The sequence below is a fragment of the Monomorium pharaonis genome, chromosome 4 (assembly GCF_013373865.1).
Source record: "Monomorium pharaonis isolate MP-MQ-018 chromosome 4, ASM1337386v2, whole genome shotgun sequence".
Taxonomy (NCBI): domain Eukaryota; kingdom Metazoa; phylum Arthropoda; class Insecta; order Hymenoptera; family Formicidae; genus Monomorium; species Monomorium pharaonis.
Window position 1 is genome coordinate 26510080 of NC_050470.1, and position 25249 is coordinate 26535328.

General features: G+C 34.6%; 1 protein-coding gene and 2 long non-coding RNA genes across 31 annotated transcripts in view; 1 reads left to right on the top strand and 2 right to left on the bottom strand.

Moving 5' to 3' along the window:
- The window catches only part of LOC105839835 (tensin-3), a 210080-nt gene that overhangs the window by 62405 nt on the left and 122426 nt on the right, over positions 1-25249 (top strand). For all 6 annotated transcript variants that reach the window (XM_012686408.3, XM_028189478.2, XM_012686407.3 and 3 more), the window contains exons 2-3: positions 12771-12879; positions 13414-13451. In XM_012686408.3, the coding sequence (XP_012541862.2) occupies positions 12771-12879; positions 13414-13451 (147 nt within the window). The remainder of the gene's footprint in view (positions 1-12770; positions 12880-13413; positions 13452-25249) is intronic.
- LOC118645115 lies at positions 16379-19877 on the bottom strand. 2 transcript variants are annotated; one of them, XR_004962895.1, is made up of 2 exons: positions 19509-19877; positions 16379-19275 (listed from the first exon to the last, which is right to left on the bottom strand). It is a non-coding gene; the product is annotated as an uncharacterized LOC118645115 (long non-coding RNA). The 2 variants fall into 2 exon arrangements; XR_004962894.1 differs by having other exon boundaries at positions 19357-19877.
- Positions 19933-25135, bottom strand: LOC118645113. 23 transcript variants are annotated; one of them, XR_004962890.1, is made up of 4 exons: positions 23005-25129; positions 22853-22915; positions 21980-22771; positions 19933-21898 (listed from the first exon to the last, which is right to left on the bottom strand). It is a non-coding gene; the product is annotated as an uncharacterized LOC118645113 (long non-coding RNA). The 23 variants fall into 23 exon arrangements; XR_004962889.1 differs by having other exon boundaries at positions 19933-21025; positions 21107-21169; positions 21259-21898; positions 21980-25129; XR_004962885.1 differs by having other exon boundaries at positions 21980-24975; positions 25055-25135.

Consider the following 25249-nt stretch of genomic DNA (forward strand, 5'->3'; position numbering starts at 1 on the left):
TTAAATTATTGAGGTCAACCGTCTGACGCTAATGCTTTAAGCGACCGCGCCGCTGTATTCTACCAAGATAAACAACGGAGAAAGTAGGCAGGAGAGACTTTGCGTAAATATAATAAGGGAGCTTTTTGCAGTTGACATTAATAATTCTTCTGCTAACCGGTCGGATTAGTCCTGGAAAAGTCGCTCTAATAATGAATAGCTTTAAGTTTCTACGGAGCAATGTCTCATGGCAAATCAGAATGTTCCATATTCGTAATGCTTCCTAGTTTTCGGTGCGTAATGCAATTGACAAAATCTTTATCCATTATTTATTTTTTATTTAAAAAATGTTGCATTACGTATTAAATGCGCGCATGAACAAAGAAGTCTAGAGAATTATTAAAATAAATTAGTAACTAATAAAATTACAGTAATTAAAAAGTTATGAAGCAAAGTTTGAAAATATTCTCTTGTTAAATAAGTTTTCCGTCGACACTCTCGCAATAGCGCAAAGAGAGTTAAAAAGCGACAACGCGAAGTAAGTCCGTGATAACCCACCATTCACTGTCGGCGTTGGAACTCGACGATAGTTAGAAACTGGATGACCAGAAGATAAGAACCGTTCTTACGTACCCGCGGCGCCACGATTGTATTCATGACATAATCACCGGAATTAGTGCGATGAAAACATGCCGCTCAAATTAAACGAATATTGCGTGTTTGTGAGTTGCGTGACGCATCGCACGCGCGTGTGTGTCCATCCGAGAAACAGATAGCCGGGATTATAAACCATCCGGCATCCGTTTGCTGTGCATTCTCCATAATTAGCCTCGGGAGCGTTCCAATTATCGCGCCGCTCAGCGATCAGCAGTAATTAAGCTCGTTCAGGTTCAGAACCATGCCCTTAGCGGCAAAAGATCTAGAAATGTGGATCGACACGAGTGATAAACGTCTGATTTTGCATTATATATGTTTTAAACAAAATTTTATCTGAAACTTTCTTTATTTTATTTTAACCTTAAAGTGCTACTGTGTTTGAATTTTTAATTCGCAGCTATTTCGAGTATATGCTATGATATTAAAACAACGACTTATGATTTTACTTATTCTCTTTTTTAATATATTTGTAGTAGCGTTAATGTAACTGTACGAGCACGAGCTCGAGAGGTCGATCCTGAGTTCGGCTGCCACGCTCGCGCGAGAGCTCCGACGGCTCGCTTGCTCGTGATGGCAGCATGATCTGCTCTCTTTTCTCTATTGATAGGGCGCATGAATTCGGCATGTCCTGCGACGGGCGATGGCATGCTGAGATCGTTCGCGCTCAGAATGCCGCGTTTTCGGGAGTCAGTCGGCTCAACATATCTGTGGTGTACAGATCGCCGTCTCCGCGTATTTCAAAGGCATATTGAAAGCGCGTATAATTTCGAGTCAAATATCAAGTATCGAACACGAACGCCGACCCGCTGTATCCTGCCGCGGGTGAAAGTTTAAAACCCATTAGTGATAGGGCCAGCGTGACACCAGTTTTCGCGCGCAGAGTGCCGCGGCCACGACGAGCGCTCTGTTTCGCCCTGGAGCGCAGTCGATAAGCCTGACATCCGCGAACAGTTGGATTTAATGCGGCGGCGCGAACAACGGAAGGATTTCGAGACGCTAATTGGCGTGTAGCGAGGAGGAATAAAGTATTTCTTGTTCCAAGTGTATTCATTGTACGTGGCTCAACACCTGTCCAGATATCCTCGTAAGTATCGAGCTTACGATATACGTGCTTTAGGCTCAGCGCTGAGTCGTTCCGGCGATCTAGAGAGCGAGCGGGATTGATCTTAAATCGCCGCTTGCGCGCTTGAACAGTAACTTTTCCATTTATATTTTTTATATTTAATATTTTATTTAAGAGTAAATTTATTTTTATAAATGAATAACTTACTTAATATGTAAATGAAGAAAGACTTATAACAAAAATTATTCCAAGAAAACATGAAAAAATTTAAAATATGTTTAATTATATTGAAAATAAGGAATTTTTATTTTTGTAATATTAACATTAGAAAAATATGAGTAGCACTCTAGAGTTTATTAATGAATTTTAAAGCTGTATGAATATGCTGTATTAATAGCGAAAGTTTGTTCCCTACAATTTTATTAAAAAATCAAGAAAATTACTCCATAATTTAAATTTGATTAAACCTGCCTTTAGCCTGTTTGTTGACATCGATTTCTCTTCGTTATTTAAAGGAGTAAGCTTTAAATACGTGTTCAATTTGCTTATATACCGTGGCTACCGAACAATGATTGAAGAATTACGTAAATAATCTGGTAGACATCTGCCCTTATGCCTCTTTAGTATGCCAACGAGGTATGAAGGCTTCTGGCATGGATGACTTGAGAAGGTATTTCATCATTGACCCTAAATCCGACAGGTGCGTGTCTGGATTACAAGTTGTTGCGCGAGATTTTCGTCTGTAAGAAACAGATTAATTGCATTGTAGACAAGATAATTGAATAAGGTAATAAATAATAAGATCGATAATATAATATTAAACATAACACACGCAACATATGATATTGACATTCATAAAATCGGAAATAATATTAAAACAAAATTACATTTTTAACTGATTAAAAATTTGAAAATTTTTAAAATTTTCAATATCCAGGATGTTCAATGAATATATATTTACAAAACAATTTTCGTACATTTAATTGACCATAAAAGCACAAGCGGAAGATAACGGACAATACAACTTCTTTTTTAATCTTCCGAAAACTTTTTCAGTAACAGCTGTTTCTAGTCGGTCAAGTGGTTTTGCTGAACCAAGAACTTGCCAAGAACATTTTATATTAAAACTAGAACAGTGAAACACTTATCGCTTTTTTAGTAGACGGGACCGGCAACGAGAATGGAATCGTAAAGCATTTTTCCCCAATAGCAGAGTAAAGAGTTATCGAAGCGGTACTCGTCGCAAAAGCTTCGATACGCTTTAACTAGAGACAAAGAATGCATTTCCACGTTTTCATCATTTTATTCATATAAAAGCAGATACGAAAGGATTGTCGTAGAAATAAAAAGTTAGATTATACGCTCGCAAATATAACGTATTTTTATTGAAACTCTCTGTATTACAAAGTCGTTATAAATTTAAAGCCGGAATGAATGTAATTTCTTTTATTCGTTATTTTATACGGAGTGTATAAAGCAAAAGGAAAATATTTACCTATGAAGAAATTATGTGCCCCGAATGTAAACCGACATAATATACACATAAAGTAACGTCTATTAGATGTATATACGTGTATTAAGAAGCGATAAAGTTTGAGAACAGCAAAAATAAAATAAAATATTTAAATATAGTATTTTCATATTTTAATAACTGGTAGAATAACCGTAAAATACATCGAAAATACGAGGTTCGACGAGGATGTTGTTAATTCTAAATCCGTGTAGGCCTGTCGACTCTATGAATAAATTTCACAAGCACATTGGGAGCGTCACAGTAACGAAGGGACCGGAGAGATTTATACTTCTCTCTTTCACCCATATGTACGCGTGTCCATTTGCGTCGAAAATATAGGATTATGATGTTTCCGAGTAATAGCACGCCCCACGTACGGTCAACACGTGTGTCTTCGACCGACCAGCGGTTCGGCGGTTTTTTGTCTTTATAGCATTTTCACTGTGTGGCAATCAGTGACGATGCCGACGAATACCGAGACGTATTTACGCATGTGTGCACTACGCATCCGATGAAATTTCGACGATATTTGATTTTTTCCCAAACGTTTGTAGAATGACATTTTGCAACGGTGCCGATAAATTCATTTCGTGACATGTTTTCGCTGATCAATTCAGAGAGTAACTTTGCTGACCTATTTTACGCGGGACCATGTTCGCGTAATAGCGTTTTCTATATTCAGTCTCCGAGACCGGAAAACAAATTCTGACAATACGACTGGCGCGATTTTTCATCGTCGCTGCGAAAATTGTCGCGGATTACCTAACGATGACAAACGGCGCAGAGATTACGATACTACTCTGCCGGCACTGATTTCCTTCATCGGATTGAACCGTCTTATTATCCGTTCGGAATGTATGATCTAATAAAGTAGTTCTTGAAAAATAGCCAACCTTCCGCTACGGTGCGGATCGTGTAGCCGTTTTAAACCGGTCGGATATTGCCTTCCGTAGCTCTTTACACGTGGTTGACATATGTAAGATTTATCAAGGCACATGTGAAGAACCTATAGCATACAAAGGATTATATTATATTTAAAATAAAATCTCGCATTCCTAGATATAAATATAAATTTGACGAAGTGAAGAATAATTTGAAAATATTATTTCTCATTATGCACAACTATTATTGCAAAATTGTAAATTTAATATTTCGATTGATATAAAATTTGAAATAATTTTAAGAACTTTTTATTATTTTAATTTTATATTTAACCAGTTTGATTAATCATCTTTATTTTTTATATATTCGAAAAACACTGTTGCATTTCTTTGTCAAGATTTTTGGTTGCGCCAAGACAAAGAACGGGCTGAAATTACCATGTGTTCTGAGAAAAAGGACATATGCCAAAGACTCACAAAAGAGCGGCGAGATTCCTCGAGTGGTCCATATCTCATTCAGTCGTAGAGTTGCAAAAACCGCGCACGGCCGTGCCTGACAAATGGCAGACATACGCGTATATCGGATTTGTTTTCTCCTGGTAGAGAGAAAAGGATTGGTGCTGAGACGGTAGAAATAAGAAAAGTCGAGTTGACACTTCTATCTTGTGTTTGAGTGACGCTGAATGATTGATTTACGTTGTAAATCAATTAATATGAGGATTTTTTAAATGTCTTCACCAGTTTAATGGAATTTTGATTAAGAATCAATAAAAGATAAACAAATTTATTAGAACAAATTTACTTTTGAGCAATAACGTGATGTTGTAATTGTATTGTATCATTATTTATTATATTAGAACATTACAGACTATATAACTTTTTCTTACTTTTTAAAAATAAATATTGCAATAATAATTATAAAAATAACTATCTATACAAATTATCTTTTGCTAACTCCGTAATAACACTAACAATTAGCGTCGCAGAAAATCGATGACAACAATCGTGTATCGATATAACATACACTTTCTAGAAAGGGATTTGCGACTTGCATTTTAGTTTATCTTGAATATATTAATATCCTGTTACGAAAATAATGAATTTATAATAACTAAAAATGAGAGGTGTCTTTACATGTCTTTATTAAACCTCAATTTGTAGATATAAAATGTCTCATATATCAGTTCTACTGACTACGTATCTTCCAATCAGAGCTTGGAAATTTTTTCATATCAACAAACCGAGATAAAATTTTTAACTGACTTGAGATAAAATTTCTAACTGACTTATTATACACTGAATTTTATATTTAATAAATTACATTTTCACTTAAAATCTCTTTCATGGATTATTTCTGCATATATGCGGTGAACGTACCACGTACGAGAAAGTTACGATTATCTCACTGAGCATCGCGTGTACAGAAATGCTGGCTTTTGCTAAAAACCCGGAAGAACGTTCTTGTACGGAGATGTAATGTAATCTATCCTCCCGCAGCGTTCAGCCGAGGTTCGCGGTAGCTCGGGCGCGATCATCGGCGCACGTGTACCTCAATTCACGGACATCGCGAGCGATCCTGTGCGAAATTTTCTGCGCAAAGAAACCGGTTGGCACGCCACGAGATAGAGTCGCGGCCGTTCGTCATGCCGCATTTTACCTCGCTGGCTGAATCGCCACTACGTCCGTCCGGCGCACGTGCAATATAATCTCTCGCCGTACGGTGTGCCAAGTACAGCAAGACCGCGTTATCAGCTACGCAATCTGGATGCACCGCGAAAATATCTCTCACCTATCCTGCGAGCTATCTCCAAGTTCATTGTCAATAGCTAAGCGTCTCGGTTTCGCTGCCGCGCGTGACACGCGGATTGCATCTCGAAAATCGTGAGCGTCAGAAGACCAAGATGAAATGCATTGTAACAAAGTACAATACTATGTTTCGTTGTGAGCAAACTTTCATTTTGCATCGCATTATATCAGATAAATGGGCGTGTAGTGAGAAGAAATAGAGTTATACGAAAAACTTTTATTCTCACGAGAGCGAAAAGTAACTCATTGAAATTTAATTTAAGATAAATTTGTTTTTAAATTTCTGAGAAAGTGAATTAAATCAGCGTTTTTTGTTTTAGTCTTTCCAAATCACTCTTTCAGTAATCAAGTTTAATTAAATTGAATAAATGACTCTGCAATATTGTATAATCAATAAAAGAATAATATTCGAAAATTAATGGAAATATAAATGATAGTAAAATAAATCAATCGCGCGTACTTAAAAAATATGCATATCTTAAAGCAGAATTTCTTTATGCTGACTTTGATAGCCACCTTCGTCAATGCCTGACGAATCTTCTGTCGGGCGATCGAAACTCGTAACACAAAATTTGCCTGGAAATTTAATATCCCGGTCCACATGCCGAACAACGTGGGACCCTGAATGGAAATTTATTGGCGCGTGATCACGCGGGTCTAACGCACATCGTCCCGCGTGAACTCACGCACGCTTGAGCGCCCGATGAATAACGAATATCGTTTTTCGAATGCGCGTTCTGTTCCATTTCCATGCCGGATTTACCGGCCGAAGGGATTACCAATCACGCGGCCGTGCCCACTTCTTTCTTAATCTTCGTTTCACGACCTTCGTTGTCGTTCCCTCTGTTCGCCTGCCGCGATTTCGATGTCGTCGAGGATTCGGCCACGGTGAAATTGCGATATGGTAGTTTGAAGTTATCGAGGTGGCAAAATTATACGACCAGTGGCGTAACTATAGTCAATTCGAAAAAAATAAAAATTTCTGAAAAGTTGTGGTTCAATATATTTTTCAAAATAAACTTTTAATTTAATTTAATTTTAACGCAACTTTTAACGTAACCAAATCAATTTTACAAATTTACACGCATTAACTTTAATTTACTCAGTTAAAAAAAAAAATTAACTTGCCTACCTGTGCAAGTAAACAAGATATCGATTTCTTTTTAGATTTTGTATATTTTTTAACTTAATAGAAATTATCTTTCCAAAATGCGTTGATTTCTCGCATTGATTCTCTTGGATGTCTAAAGATTTATTTGTCCTCTCGTTACATCTCCGTACATTTCTACTCCCATTGTTATGCCGTCCGAATCTTTATACTCAATCTCTTCCTCTTCTTTTCTTCCATTGTTCTTTTTTTTATTATGCGAACAACATTGCGTCCGGAATGCCGATAGTCGTGCAGTGACTTTGCGAGTTATTGTTCTTCTCAAAAGCAAAGTTACGATCGGGAATGCATTATCGGCACCGAACGACAAAAATGATATAAAAACAGAAAGATCACGCACCGCCATTACCGTGCAAACCGACAAATTATAATATTCCAGGAATACCAGTTTCAACTAACGGTTTTAATCGTTTAATCTGAAGCATGCATAAGTTATCGTTAACAAGTTTTCCGTTTGGCGGATCAAAAAATCTAAATCGATCGTTAGTTAAGTAGCTTCTATTCTATCACAGACTTGATATCTTATCTAATAAATGGTAATAAAATATAAGGAATTAATTAATTACGAAGGCTGGGCGAGAATTACAAGCGTGCGGTTGATATCCGCAAGTTTCCTCTTGTCCCAGTGACTGCCATCATCACGCGCCATTGCAAAGCGCGCGGCGCCACACCTCGTGAAGCTTCACAGGACACGAGCGCGCCATCAGATATAAAATCGCCACGCTGCGCGAGCACGGATCCCGGATTCTTTTCTGCCCATCTCGCCGCACGCTCCCGCAATTTGTTAAGCCGTGAGTGCTCACGATGCAGTCGTCGCGCTCACCTTGAAAGTTATTTCCTTCATCCGTAAGCAATTACAAGAAGTATCATCTTATAACTTTTAGATGGTAATCTTTATTTTCTCGCAACGTGAACTAATTTCTAATTTCGATGTAATTAAAGAATGAAATTTAAAATGATATAAAAGATTAGCGTATGCAAGGTTATTAAGGTGTAATCCTGTGAATACATAAAACATGACACATTGAAAAATAGCATGTATAGCAATATTTTAGATTGACAGTACTGGCTAGTTTAGGGTTAAAGTAGGGCGTTTGCTCGCTCTGACAGTCCGATTCATTTCTAAACTTTTCCTTCAGCCTTCATTACACGCGCCGCTTCCGTGGTGACGCGATCGCGTAAGATGCTTTCGAGGAACTAAGCTCCAACGAAGTCACGGCCGCGCGATTACATGCCAACGGCGATACAAGGCGTTTGTTGTGTACGAGCCGCCATGCGAGCGGAGATCTTGTCGTTGCGAGCGTTAGCCTCGTTTCTGGTTCCAATCGCTTGTTCATTTTTTTCCTAACTGCCGCTTCCTCGTCGACACGAGTCGGGCCACCTTGGCGAACCGTTTGTCAGCTCGATCAGTCGCAATGGTCGAACAAGTATGATCAAATGGCAATCGTTTAGACCAATGAATTATCGTGGTTGATGAGAGGAGTGTGCCTGGGTGGTTGTTCTACGTATGTACATTTCTGTCTTCTAAAGAGGTATCCAGATGTTTTTCATATAAATGCATATACTTTTCTGTTAGAAATATGTTTACTTTCAATGAACACAAACTTCATGAAAGAGATAAAATAGCTATGCATACATCGCAGTCAGAGAAAAATTGGGAAATGTCCAGGGTTATCTACCACTCTAATAATAGTCTGCATCAATATCTCCTGCATGTCGCACACTTACTAGACCATTCGACACGAGGATAAAATCGTCGGAGAAATAGAAGACACTGAATCAAGTTAATGCAAGTCGAAGTATTCTGAGTCGCAAGCGCGAACGCGGTCCGACAAAGCCGGTACTGTTCGAGCTCTCGTTCGTCTTCCATCGTTTCTTCTTCTTCGTTTTCTTTCAAACTCGCACTGCTCAAAGCCTATACGATATCGCGACAGAGAAAGCCCACTTGATGCCACTTGAATCGCTTGCCCGAGCTTTGAACTCACACTCTATGTGAGCATCTGACTTTCTGCATAAGCTCTGTAAAGACGTTAAATCCGTAAATAGATTCTGGATTGAAGTTTTGATACAGCTAAAAAAAAGTGGGACTCTAATCTTGAGTTTTATATAGAAAATCTTAATTATAAGAAAACAAAAAATTATTATAACAAGCGAATAAAGAATGAATTTTATTTGTTTTGTTATATTTTATAATTTCATTAAAGAATTTCTTAGAGATTTTTATACATATTTTGATTTTATTTTATATTTTAATGTAAAACAATTTAAGTCGCTATAATATATACTTAATATATAAAATATATAATTATACATGTAAAATATTTCAACAGAATTTTTTATTGAAGTTATAGGCTTTTAGTTATATATATTACCAGCTAAAATTTATCGTCAGATTGTAATAGTTCTCTGAATTTATCGAAACAACAGGTGCTTAGGACCACAGAACTATTTAGCTCGTTTCGTATTCATTAAAGCGGACTTGCTCCGCCGTATGCATTTATCACGAATTATATTAGACCGCACAAAATGTATATACATATATATGTATTGTGCCTATGGAACGTGCGCAATGCTGAAATTACACGTTACATGATGTATCGCACGATTCACTGAATCTATTATGAAATATAGTTATCCACTTGTGGCAAGATAGATTATCCATGATGTGATTCTAAATCAGCCTATTCGTTAAACCAAATCTCGCTATTTCATCTATGTACAATTTGTTTGTGTATATCACACAAAAAACCTGCCTTGACCGTAGAATAAAAGTATATATTAAAAGTATAGTTTTTAATTATGTAAAAAACAAAATTAAAGTTATGTACTTAATTTAAATTATTTAAGTTTGTTTAAGACTAATATTATGATGAAAAGAAAGGAACACTAGGAATAGGAAAGCTTCTTAAAGGAATTTTAAAAGATGTAAAAGTCGTAGAGTTTTGAAAGAAAGATAAAGTCACGAAGTTCATAAGATCCCATCGATTCCTTCCAATTTACGAAGATTAAAGATCAATTAGGCTCCGTACGAGCAATGGCGGTACTTTACTTTAACGAGGTCAGAGGTCGGGATATTAATGAATCCGGTAATTAGTTAGCAAGATATATGCATAATCATTACAAAATTCAACAGCATTTTACTACATTTTTTTTCTTTTGTTTTTTTTAAAGTAATATAATAAGTTATTTATTATATTAAATAAATGTACCGAAGAACAAAACAATATAAATAAAAAGAATAACAAAGTAACTTTTTTTTAAAAACAATGTGATTTAAAATGTATGCAACATTTCCAAAAAATTTATATTTCTTTTAGAAGTTTACGTGTGCGTGACATTTACTCGTATTGTATAAATCACTTTTACGACGACGAAAAGTGCGTGTAGTATTACAGTGTACTATTATGCGAGAATAAATCAACCGGGGAGTAATTTTGACAAACGCGGCGTCGATTAAATTTCGCGGCTATTCGAAAAACGATACGAAGAGGAAATGCATTTTTTATTGTTTTATAAAAAGAATAAGCACATGATATTGTTTATGACGATGATGAACGAGAAAAATGCAACATTAACTAATGAGAAACTTCTTTTTCGTGCAAGAGAGTCTATATAATATTACAATAATTTATAGCGCACATATTTTATGATGCTAATGAAAGTGATAATTATGAAATATTATATCGCAATAATAGCGCAGTGATTCGCAATTTACGTTGAAGTATTTATTGCCGATGGAAGTTGTTTAAGAAATTTACCGCATATGTAATAAAATTAACACAACAACGATGAGATATCGTGCGAATTTTATTCACGGATCTCTCTCTCTTTCTCCCTCCCGCGGTCTCTCCCCGTCTCTCCCCGTCTCTCCCGGTCTCTCCCCGTCTCTCCCCGTCTCTCCCCGTCTCTCCCGGTCTCTCCCGGTCTCTCCTGGTCTCTACTGGTAGATATGACAGAAACGCAATTGAATAAATTGCAAGTAGCGCAGAATCGGGCTATGCGAGTAATTATGGTGTACGACTGTTACGAGGGCGTAAAATTATACAATACCTTGCCGGCAGAAATTAGAAGTTGTGAAAGAATTAATGTATTTAAACGTATGTTAAAGAAGCATGTATGTAAATCTATGTAAAACATAACAGCTGAGAAAGCTAAATAAATAAATTTCAATCAATCTCTCTCTCTCTCTCTCTCTCTCTCTCTCTCTCTTTCTCTCTCTCTTTTTCTCTCTTTCTCTCTTGAGTGACGAGTTTTTCTCGCATCTCAATTGTGTGACTTGTTAAAAAAATGTTTTATTACTGCGCTGCACACGTGCGATGATTAAAGCGTCAAGAAAACGCGCGTGTGCGTACACGCGTTTTTACAACTTCGTAAACTATAACTCAGCTATATATATGCTCGTACTTCGGAATGTATTTTGTTTTATATAATTTGAAATATCTTCTCTTTGAAATATGAGTTTCTCCAAAAATGTAAATCTATTATGAAACCTTTTTCTTAAAGCATATACTTTAGATCTATACTATCTACAATAGAATGTTTTTACATTAAGATAATCCATTTTTGTATGAATTTTCGAACTGTCTGCATGCACGCAATTGCTCATTCGTGCTTCGCGGAGCACGACCTGCCAGTGCTGCAACTCGTATTCAAATCCGCGTTTTCCTCCGCGGGGATTCGTTCGAACGTGGGTGAAAAGACGGGGTATTTCTCGAGGAAGAGGACCACGTGCATCGCGTGCCCGTAATCGGAGGCCGCGCTTCTTCACGGAAGATCCAGCGCGCCTCGAGCGCTTATTTGCGCATAACTTGCTGCGCCTCCCCCGATTGAGTACTGCACATCGGTTTAAGTACTGTTAACAGGTTGACTGTCGTAGAGGCGAGCGTTCCGCCGGCATGGTACCCGGGGATAAACGCGATCCTAATGAATGGCTGTTCTGTTTTCTCAATTTATGCGCCGGCCGTCCGCTCGAGAGGCTTCTCCCATCTGCGGCCGCAGAAAAGCCACACATGAGAATGATTATAATTGCCGCGAAGCGCGCGGTCGGGAGATTCCCGGAGCAGTGATTAAGTGGAGCTGATCCTTGGTTTGTTACGTGATTAATCGTATGAGCTCGTTGCGAGCCGACTGTAGTACTGCACAAACGCGCGCTCCGTAAAAAAATTCATAGAATAAAACATATTGCAATTTTGTTGTACTCGTTATCGGCAATAGTGGTATTATTCGTTTAAATCCCTTTAATGTTTTTTTTTTTTAATTTTTTCTATTGTGACAAATGTAACTAATGTTTTAGTCTAGAATTTACATAATTATAAACTTTTTCATATGTACAATAGGATATTAGACAACAACTTCTTATATTAGACAAATCGTTTATTTAAATATTGATATTGGTCTCCTATTATAATTCCACTTATAAACTTCATCGCGATAATGTGTTCAGGACTTAATTTAAAAGTTGAAATCTGCGGCCTCGTTTCGAACATGAGGCGTTTCCCCCTCGACCACTGTTAAACAGAGACTCCTCATTTATAATTCCGCGCCTTAACGAGGTTAATCGCTTGGTCGAAAGGTTCTCGCGACTAATTGATCGACATCGACGAAAAAGTTGATTACAAAAAACTTGAAATAGCCCCGATCGTTGCATCCTTTTTTGATCATTTGAAACGATCATCGTGATAATTGAGTTCTCTTTTGTTTCAGAGCGACTTCGAACCTCAGTGTCACGTGTTCCGCACCAAGCAATTGCGCAAACCACGACCGTGTCATTTATGCCACCAGGCGGTGATCAAGCAAGCTTCCTGCTGCAGAGGTGAGTCGATAACATCATTCCCTTCAGGGCAATGAAGTGGGTAACAGTTGGCTCTCGTCGGTAGTATACTCTCGAATCAATCGTTGATACGGAAGCGCCGGTTAAAACCTTAAAGCAACGCTGCTTCGAGGATGAAACTCGAGATTTTTCTTTTTATTATCATTACTAACGTTATTACTGGTATTACGTTTCATTGCCCTGCTCCAGATCACTTGAGACGATCACTACGATTAATGCAGAAATGCACCCTCGATCGTACGCGAATTTGTATAAATGCGTGAAAGTTTGGTCGGGTTGTTCACTGGCATCCATATTTACTAGTCAGCAATTAGCTGGATTGCAAGTAATATGCCGCTAAACGATTATTATGCTTGCAATAATACTGGTTTTGATGACTAGCAACGTGTGCTAATGAACAAACAAAACTTCGTTGAAAATTATTCACCGTCTGCAAATCAAAATTTACAGACACACACTCTTAATAAATCTATAATTATTTTGTTTTCTATTTCGATTTTTTTTTTTTTGTTACAGTGTGCAAGTACATCTGTCATAAGACATGCGAGGATAAGGTGCGTGAACCTTATTTATAAGTATTCTTTTCGATAGTTTTGATTTCTTCAGTGTAACAAATACACGCGAGCGTTCTGCAAATGCCAACGCGGCGATTAGTCTGTCGTGAACATGTCACTTCTCCTAAGCGCGACATTCGTAATCAAGACGCCTCCTTCTCGGAAGGTTTATGACAGACCGGAGCAAAGACCACACACTTCCACGTACACGAGGAGTCCCACTTCCACCCAAGTCGCGGTCTCTTCCGCGCACTTCCTCGTACTTAAACAAACCCTTCGGGAGACACGCCGAGCCGAGACTCAAGTTAGTGATTACGCGCGTCTGTTTTCAATTTCTGTCACGCGCGAACGAGAAACATTTTTAGGGACGTTGATTTATAAAGATTTGTACGTGTATAGTTCTTTTCTATTACTGTTACATAACTCAGAAAAGATATATAAATAATTTTAATAATAGAAATTAAAAATAGATTAATATTATTTATAATAACGTACATAATACAGAAGTATTTTGAAGTTTCTGCAAAAATCTAAGATGCAGTGATAATAAGAAGGCTGTAACAAGCATCGAGAAATTTAATATCTCTGTTAACGTCACATAATCTCGCAGTCATTGTACCTTATTTCTCTCATAGTAATAATCCTTCTCACAGCCTAAGGGGTCGATGGCGCGATAACAAAATAACGTGGATTAATGAGTAGCTTCCATCGTTCTCCACCCATGCGCACAGTTAAATCTCTGGCGCGCGCTTTAATCCGAAAAGCACGTCGATATCTTAACTGATGAGATCCTCGGTTCTCCGAACGGTTCTTCGGTCTGATGTCTCGTACGTGTACATATTGGTGCGTGTGTGCGCGTGTGCGCTCCTTACGTGAAATGCTGTGTGGGTTCAGTCACCGCGCGGGCAGGGCACGAGCCTTACTTACCTTACCTTCCTCGTATCTCCAAGTACTCCTATGTCACGCTCGCGCATGAGAGGAGAGGAGCCGAGCGCGTATCCATACGCGCGTCTCCAGCACGCGCTTGTATCGGATCTGACGTTCGTGAGTGTCGACGGGAGGATGAACGTTGCCGGACATGGAGAGGAACGTGTGTCAGACACGAGAGATGCATGCCGGAGTGCAGGCAGAAGACCACGACTTCCTCCGGTAAAACCGGCGGCGGGCGCGGTCGTTCCGCTTTGTTGCGGCACTCTGCGCCGGAAAGGGCGGATTAATCCTGTCGTTCCCCCGAGATAACGGCGAACTAAGTGCCTAGGAAGCGTAATACCTCGACTTACGCGGACGTCGTCAGACCGCATAGCACGAGGGCGGTTACCCCTCATAGGCTAGCAAGAAGTTTTTAAACATTGTTGACATTACTTTCGATGGGAAATCACGCCCGTTTGATTTATGACTTTGCATTTGAATTTTTTTTTAACTTATATACAGGATGTTTGATAACACGAGGTATAACTTCAGAAATGAGTTCAGAACATGACAGTAATACCAAAAGTACATGTATACTACAGCTTAATTATAGAACTCATTAGTTATCAAAATATACATATTTTTTTTAATATGCGGAACCTTGTATTTTGATCAATTCAGATTTATGTTTTAAGTATTAAAAATTAATGTACAGGCTGTCATAAAATGTTAATGTGATAAAATGTTAATTATAATTATTATATAACTTTGGCAACATAGGGTCCTCTAATTAGTCTCTTAATAAAGTTTTCATATTTACGTTGCAATAATTCTCGTTCATCCTCGACTCATTCTCCCACTTTTTGCGACCATTTGTTCAAATTGTTTTCATCTCTTTATAACAATCTCAAACCTATAGCGGATGTGATGTATTTTTACAACGCGGTTGGTGAGCAATTATGCGTTTTTCATCGAGAAAAGAGCAATGACTATCGTCTGCCGCTCGTAAGCGTAATGAGTCCGCGTTACTAATGATCATACGTTTGTAATCACGCCAAAGGACCGGATGCCGTCGGACTAGCCGATCAATCAGCGATACTTGCGACCTTGGCAATTACAAACTCGTTTATGGTCCTTTGACATTTTTCTAGTGCGCACGAAATGTCATTTGATCGCTATCGGTAATTTCGCGATAGTTTTGAACACGCAATAGCGAGTGTTTCGGAACAGCATTTCGAAGAATGACGTCCTTATTCAATATAATTTTGTTCCTAACAGGCTTGTTAAAGCTGTTGCTGACGTATCTTCATTTAATTAACATTCGTATTAAGATTTTATGGTAGATTAATTTTTTATAAGATCACCAAATTTTCTTCTACAAATTTTACCAGATTTATACAATGTATTTCATAATATATAACTTCAGAGATAACTTCAAAAGTAAGCTTAAAAATAACAAAAAGTTAACATATATTAAGTCAAAATATTAAGCTGATTCAATTATTAAATTACATATTTTATTAATTAATTATAACAAGCAAAATAAATTTTATAGTTTTATAATTTTGTTTGATGATATTATGCTTTTAATTGTATTATTTATTAAAACGTCCACCTTCTACTTTTAAGCATGCTACTGCTCTTTGTGTCACAGAGTTGCTTAATTTGTTCTAAGTTTCACGAAATTTTGAATCAGTAATAATTAAAACAATAATATAAATCTAATAAAATTATAAATCAATAAAATTTAATAAAAAGTAAAAAATGTCTGGTACTTTTTGTATGTTCCGCACAAGGGGTAAACCGCTAAAGGCATTACGGTGTACAGATTCGAGGCATTGCTAGGCATTAATGGGCAATGCTTGGGCATTGATGGGCATTATTGAGCATTAGTGGGCATTGCTTTGGCAATAGTGGGCATTGCTTGGGCATTAGTGTGCATTGTTTGGGAATTTCTAGGCATTACTTGGACATTTTTGGGCATTACTGAGCATTATTATGATGTTATTAAAGCACTATTTTTTTTCAAATAACAATTGTTTTATATCAAACTTTATATTTACAACACATAATAAAACGTGAGTGTTGAGTAAATTATACAAGTAGCGTTGTCATATTATCAGTGGGATATTCCAGTCGGTAAGCGCTACTTCAGCGCCATTATTGTTCTCTTAGCCTTCTTTGTCGTGTCTTCTAAACTTGGATAAACAATTAAATGCTATTTCATCTAAATTTGGATGATTGAAAAAAAGGTTTTTCGGACAGCTCGCTCTATGACTTCCACTTATTCTACTGTGATTAATTTTAGTATCAAGGATTTAATTTATCGTATTGATAAGATCAGACAAATAAATTCTATAATGAACAATCTATCAAAAACATTTAAATTTCCTAGAGAAGATATTGTTTACATCTGCATCTGAGGTTAGATCAATTATTCTATATTTATGAACAGATTGATTTAAAAAATAAAAAATGTGACGGAGAAATTAGTTACAATTGTATTACTTTGTTATTAAGTTTTACGGCTGGGCCACATCTTAATTCCATATTTTTTGTCATTATATCGGTATTAAGATAAAATAGACTCTTGCCATTAATTCTGTGTTTTTTAAATAAATGCATATCCCGACCCAAATCTGGGTCCATAATAACAATGTAGTTTATTACTTCATCGACAGTCCAGTTCAATGGATTAGCCGAAAGTCTCTGAAGGTTCTGATTCTCTGAAAAATAAGAGAAGAATATCATTAAATTCGTTTAAATGTAATTAATAATACCAATAATAATTATCATTAAGAGTACCTATTTCTGTTATTTCCCCACTATTTGGTACTACATTTCTAACAGATTTTCGTCTCACTCAAAACCATGGAAATCGATGTCCTGGTTCTAGTCTTCATAATCATTGTAAAGTCCGCTCTCTCTTTTTAAACGTTTCATCATAAAATTTATTTTTAAACTTGGGCCACATTTTAATTTCATATTTCTTGTCATTATTTTAGTATTTAATAAAAGTAGAGCCTTTCCATCAATACGGTGGTTTCTAAATAGGTATATCTCCTGACTTAACTCTGGGTCCGTATTATCCGTACTAATAAAGTTTATCACGTCGTTGACTGTCCAGTTTAATGGATTCGAACGGTTCTGATTCTCTGTAAAATAAAAAGTACTAATATTATTAAATCCGTTTAAATATAATTAATAATACCATTAATAATTATCATTAAAAGCACCTATTCTATTTGTTACTTTGGATGATGCTTTTTTTGTTCCTTCAATATTGTTTATATTTGCATCTGAGGTTAGATCAATTATTCTATATTTATGAACAGATTGATTTAAAAAATAAAAAATGTGACGGAGAAATTAGTTACAATTGTATTACTTTGTTATTAATTTTTACGGCTGGGCCACATCTTAATTCCATATTTTTTGTCATTATATCGGTATTAAGATAAAATAGACTCTTGCCATTAATTCTGTGTTTTTTAAATAAATGCATATCCCGACCCAAATCTGGGTCCATAATAACAATGTAGTTTATTACTTCATCGACAGTCCAGTTCAATGGATTAGCCGAAAGTCTCTGAAGGTTCTGATTCTCTGAAAAATAAGAGAAGAATATCATTAAATTCGTTTAAATGTAATTAATAATACCAATAATAATTATCATTAAGAGTACCTATTTCTGTTATTTCCCCACTATTTGGTACTACATTTCTAACAGATTTTCGTCTCACTCAAAACCATGGAAATCGATGTCCTGGTTCTAGTCTTCATAATCATTGTAAAGTCCGCTCTCTCTTTTTAAACGTTTCATCATAAAATTTATTTTTAAACTTGGGCCACATTTTAATTTCATATTTCTTGTCATTATTTTAGTATTTAATAAAAGTAGAGCCTTTCCATCAATACGGTGGTTTCTAAATAGGTATATCTCCTGACTTAACTCTGGGTCCGTATTATCCGTACTAATAAAGTTTATCACGTCGTTGACTGTCCAGTTTAATGGATTCGAACGGTTCTGATTCTCTGTAAAATAAAAAGTACTAATATTATTAAATCCGTTTAAATATAATTAATAATACCATTAATAATTATCATTAAAAGCACCTATTCTATTTGTTACTTTGGATGATGCTTTTTTTGTTCCTTCAATATTGTTTATATTTGCATCTGAGGTTAGATCAATTATTCTATATTTATGAACAGATTGATTTAAAAAATAAAAAATGTGACGGAGAAATTAGTTACAATTGTATTACTTTGTTATTAATTTTTACGGCTGGGCCACATCTTAATTCCATATTTTTTGTCATTATATCGGTATTAAGATAAAATAGACTCTTGCCATTAATTCTGTGTTTTTTAAATAAATGCATATCCCGACCCAAATCTGGGTCCATAATAACAATGTAGTTTATTACTTCATCGACAGTCCAGTTCAATGGATTAGCCGAAAGTCTCTGAAGGTTCTGATTCTCTGAAAAATAAGAGAAGAATATCATTAAATTCGTTTAAATGTAATTAATAATACCAATAATAATTATCATTAAGAGTACCTATTTCTGTTATTTCCCCACTATTTGGTACTACATTTCTAACAGATTTTCGTCTCACTCAAAACCATGGAAATCGATGTCCTGGTTCTAGTCTTCATAATCATTGTAAAGTCCGCTCTCTCTTTTTAAACGTTTCATCATAAAATTTATTTTTAAACTTGGGCCACATTTTAATTTCATATTTCTTGTCATTATTTTAGTATTTAATAAAAGTAGAGCCTTTCCATCAATACGGTGGTTTCTAAATAGGTATATCTCCTGACTTAACTCTGGGTCCGTATTATCCGTACTAATAAAGTTTATCACGTCGTTGACTGTCCAGTTTAATGGATTCGAACGGTTCTGATTCTCTGTAAAATAAAAAGTACTAATATTATTAAATCCGTTTAAATATAATTAATAATACCATTAATAATTATCATTAAAAGCACCTATTCTATTTGTTACTTTGGATGATGCTTTTTTTGTTCCTTCAATATTGTTTATATTTGCATCTGAGGTTAGATCAATTATTCTATATTTATGAACAGATTGATTTAAAAAATAAAAAATGTGACGGAGAAATTAGTTACAATTGTATTACTTTGTTATTAATTTTTACGGCTGGGCCACATCTTAATTCCATATTTTTTGTCATTATATCGGTATTAAGATAAAATAGACTCTTGCCATTAATTCTGTGTTTTTTAAATAAATGCATATCCCGACCCAAATCTGGGTCCATAATAACAATGTAGTTTATTACTTCATCGACAGTCCAGTTCAATGGATTAGCCGAAAGTCTCTGAAGGTTCTGATTCTCTGAAAAATAAGAGAAGAATATCATTAAATTCGTTTAAATGTAATTAATAATACCAATAATAATTATCATTAAGAGTACCTATTTCTGTTATTTCCCCACTATTTGGTACTACATTTCTAACAGATTTTCGTCTCACTCAAAACCATGGAAATCGATCTTGGTTCTAGTCTTCATAATCATTAAAGTCCGCTTCTCTTTTTAAATTGTTTCATCATCAAATTTATTTTTAAGCTTGGGCCATATTTTAGTTTCATAGTTTCTTGTCATTATTTTAGAATTTAATAGAAGTAGAGCCTTTCCATCAATACGGTGTTTTCTAAATAGGTATATCTCCTGACTTAACTCTGGGTCCGTATTATCCGTACTAATAAAGTTTATCACGTCGTTGACTGTCCAGTTTAATGGATTCGAACGGTTCTGATTCTCTGTAAAATAAAAAGTACTAATATTATTAAATCCGTTTAAATATAATTAATAATACCATTAATAATTATCATTAAAAGCACCTATTCTATTTGTTACTTTGGATGATGCTTTTTTTGTTCCTTCAATATTGTTTATATCTGCATCTGAGGTTAGATCAATTATTCTATATTTATGAACAGATTGATTTAAAAAATAAAAAATGTGACGGAGAAATTAGTTACAATTGTATTACTTTGTTATTAAGTTTTACGGCTGGGCCACATCTTAATTCCATATTTTTTGTCATTATATCGGTATTAAGATAAAATAGACTCTTGCCATTAATTCTGTGTTTTTTAAATAAATGCATATCCCGACCCAAATCTGGGTCCATAATAACAATGTAGTTTATTACTTCATCGACAGTCCAGTTCAATGGATTAGCCGAAAGTCTCTGAAGGTTCTGATTCTCTGAAAAATAAGAGAAGAATATCATTAAATTCGTTTAAATGTAATTAATAATACCAATAATAATTATCATTAAGAGTACCTATTTCTGTTATTTCCCCACTATTTGGTACTACATTTCTAACAGATTTTCGTCTCACTCAAAACCATGGAAATCTCTTGGTTCTAGTCTCCATAATCATAAAGTCCGCTTTCTCTTTTTAAATTGTTTATCATCAAATTTATTTTTAAGCTCGGGCCATATTTTAGTTTCATAGTTTTTGTCATTATTTTAAAATTTAATAGAAGTAGAGCCTTTCCATCAATACGGTGTTTTCTAAATAGGTATATCTCCTGACTTAACTCTGGGTCCGTATTATCCGTACTAATAAAGTTTATCACGTCGTTGACTGTCCAGTTTAATGGATTCGAACGGTTCTGATTCTCTGTAAAATAAAAAGTACTAATATTATTAAATCCGTTTAAATATAATTAATAATACCATTAATAATTATCATTAAAAGCACCTATTCTTTTTGTTACTTTGGATGATGCTTTTTTTGTTCCTTCAATATTGTTTATATCTGCATCTGAGGTTAGATCAATTATTCTATATTTATGAACAGATTGATTTAAAAAATAAAAAATGTGACGGAGAAATTAGTTACAATTGTATTACTTTGTTATTAAGTTTTACGGCTGGGCCACATCTTAATTCCATATTTTTTGTCATTATATCGGTATTAAGATAAAATAGACTCTTGCCATTAATTCTGTGTTTTTTAAATAAATGCATATCCCGACCCATATCTGGGTCCATAATAACAATGTAGTTTATTACTTTATCGACAGTCCAGTTCAATGGATTAGCCGAAAGTCTCTGAAGGTTCTGATTCTCTGAAAAATAAGAGAAGAATATCATTAAATTCGTTTAAATGTAATTAATAATACCAATAATAATTATCATTAAGAGTACCTATTTCTGTTATCTCCCCACTATTTGGTACTACATTTCTAACAGATTTTCGTCTCACTCAAAACCATGGAAATCTCTTGGTTCTAGTCTCCATAATCATAAAGTCCGCTTTCTCTTTTTAAATTGTTTATCATCAAATTTATTTTTAAGCTCGGGCCATATTTTAGTTTCATAGTTTTTGTCATTATTTTAAAATTTAATAGAAGTAGAGCCTTTCCATCAATACGGTGTTTTCTAAATAGGTATATCTCCTGACTTAACTCTGGGTCCGTATTATCCGTACTAATAAAGTTTATCACGTCGTTGACTGTCCAGTTTAATGGATTCGAACGGTTCTAATTCTCTGTAAAATAAAAAGTACTAATATTATTAAATCCGTTTAAATATAATTAATAATACCATTAATAATTATCATTAAAAGCACCTATTCTTTTTGTTACTTTGGATGATGCTTTTTTTGTTCCTTTAATATTGTTTATATCTGCATCTGAGGTTAGATCAATTATTCTATATTTATGAACAGATTGATTTAAAAAATAAAAAATGTGACGGAGAAATTAGTTACAATTGTATTACTTTGTTATTAAGTTTTACGGCTGGGCCACATCTTAATTCCATATTTTTTGTCATTATATCGGTATTAAGATAAAATAGACTCTTGCCATTAATTCTGTGTTTTTTAAATAAATGCATATCCCGACCCAAATCTGGGTCCATAATAACAATGTAGTTTATTACTTCATCGACAGTCCAGTTCAATGGATTAGCCGAAAGTCTCTGAAGGTTCTGATTCTCTGAAAAATAAGAGAAGAATATCATTAAATTCGTTTAAATGTAATTAATAATACCAATAATAATTATCATTAAGAGTACCTATTTCTGTTATTTCCCCACTATTTGGTACTACATTTCTAACAGATTTTCGTCTCACTCAAAACCATGGAAATCTCTTGGTTCTAGTCTCCATAATCATAAAGTCCGCTTTCTCTTTTTAAATTGTTTATCATCAAATTTATTTTTAAGCTCGGGCCATATTTTAGTTTCATAGTTTTTGTCATTATTTTAAAATTTAATAGAAGTAGAGCCTTTCCATCAATACGGTGTTTTCTAAATAGGTATATCTCCTGACTTAACTCTGGGTCCGTATTATCCGTACTAATAAAGTTTATCACGTCGTTGACTGTCCAGTTTAATGGATTCGAACGGTTCTGATTCTCTGTAAAATAAAAAGTACTAATATTATTAAATCCGTTTAAATATAATTAATAATACCATTAATAATTATCATTAAAAGCACCTATTCTTTTTGTTACTTTGGATGATGCTTTTTTTGTTCCTTCAATATTGTTTATATCTGCATCTGAGGTTAGATCAATTATTCTATATTTATGAACAGATTGATTTAAAAAATAAAAAATGTGACGGAGAAATTAGTTACAATTGTATTACTTTGTTATTAAGTTTTACGGCTGGGCCACATCTTAATTCCATATTTTTTGTCATTATATCGGTATTAAGATAAAATAGACTCTTGCCATTAATTCTGTGTTTTTTAAATAAATGCATATCCCGACCCATATCTGGGTCCATAATAACAATGTAGTTTATTACTTTATCGACAGTCCAGTTCAATGGATTAGCCGAAAGTCTCTGAAGGTTCTGATTCTCTAAAAAATAAGAGAAGAATATCATTAAATTCGTTTAAATGTAATTAATAATACCAATAATAATTATCATTAAGAGTACCTATTTCTGTTATTTCCCCACTATTTGGTACTACATTTCTAACAGATTTTCGTCTCACTCAAAACCATGGAAATCTCTTGGTTCTAGTCTCCATAATCATAAAGTCCGCTTTCTCTTTTTAAATTGTTTATCATCAAATTTATTTTTAAGCTCGGGCCATATTTTAGTTTCATAGTTTTTGTCATTATTTTAAAATTTAATAGAAGTAGAGCCTTTCCATCAATACGGTGTTTTCTAAATAGGTATATCTCCTGACTTAACTCTGGGTCCGTATTATCCGTACTAATAAAGTTTATCACGTCGTTGACTGTCCAGTTTAATGGATTCGAACGGTTCTGATTCTCTGTAAAATAAAAAGTACTAATATTATTAAATCCGTTTAAATATAATTAATAATACCATTAATAATTATCATTAAAAGCACCTATTCTATTTGTTACTTTGGATGATGCTTTTTTTGTTCCTTCAATATTGTTTATATCTGCATCTGAGGTTAGATCAATTATTCTATATTTATGAACAGATTGATTTAAAAAATAAAAAATGTGACGGAGAAATTAGTTACAATTGTATTACTTTGTTATTAAGTTTTACGGCTGGGCCACATCTTAATTCCATATTTTTTGTCATTATATCGGTATTAAGATAAAATAGACTCTTGCCATTAATTCTGTGTTTTTTAAATAAATGCATATCCCGACCCAAATCTGGGTCCATAATAACAATGTAGTTTATTACTTCATCGACAGTCCAGTTCAATGGATTAGCCGAAAGTCTCTGAAGGTTCTGATTCTCTGAAAAATAAGAGAAGAATATCATTAAATTCGTTTAAATGTAATTAATAATACCAATAATAATTATCATTAAGAGTACCTATTTCTGTTATTTCCCCACTATTTGGTACTACATTTCTAACAGATTTTCGTCTCACTCAAAACCATGGAAATCGATGTCCTGGTTCTAGTCTTCATAATCATTGTAAAGTCCGCTCTCTCTTTTTAAACGTTTCATCATAAAATTTATTTTTAAACTTGGGCCACATTTTAATTTCATATTTCTTGTCATTATTTTAGTATTTAATAAAAGTAGAGCCTTTCCATCAATACGGTGGTTTCTAAATAGGTATATCTCCTGACTTAACTCTGGGTCCGTATTATCCGTACTAATAAAGTTTATCACGTCGTTGACTGTCCAGTTTAATGGATTCGAACGGTTCTGATTCTCTGTAAAATAAAAAGTACTAATATTATTAAATCCGTTTAAATATAATTAATAATACCATTAATAATTATCATTAAAAGCACCTATTCTATTTGTTACTTTGGATGATGCTTTTTTTGTTCCTTCAATATTGTTTATATTTGCATCTGAGGTTAGATCAATTATTCTATATTTATGAACAGATTGATTTAAAAAATAAAAAATGTGACGGAGAAATTAGTTACAATTGTATTACTTTGTTATTAATTTTTACGGCTGGGCCACATCTTAATTCCATATTTTTTGTCATTATATCGGTATTAAGATAAAATAGACTCTTGCCATTAATTCTGTGTTTTTTAAATAAATGCATATCCCGACCCAAATCTGGGTCCATAATAACAATGTAGTTTATTACTTCATCGACAGTCCAGTTCAATGGATTAGCCGAAAGTCTCTGAAGGTTCTGATTCTCTGAAAAATAAGAGAAGAATATCATTAAATTCGTTTAAATGTAATTAATAATACCAATAATAATTATCATTAAGAGTACCTATTTCTGTTATTTCCCCACTATTTGGTACTACATTTCTAACAGATTTTCGTCTCACTCAAAACCATGGAAATCGATGTCTGGTTCTAGTCTCCATAATCATTAAAGTCCGCTCTCTCTTTTTAAACTGTTTATCATCAAATTTATTTTTAAACTTGGGCCACTATTTTAATTTCATAGTTCTTGTCATTATTT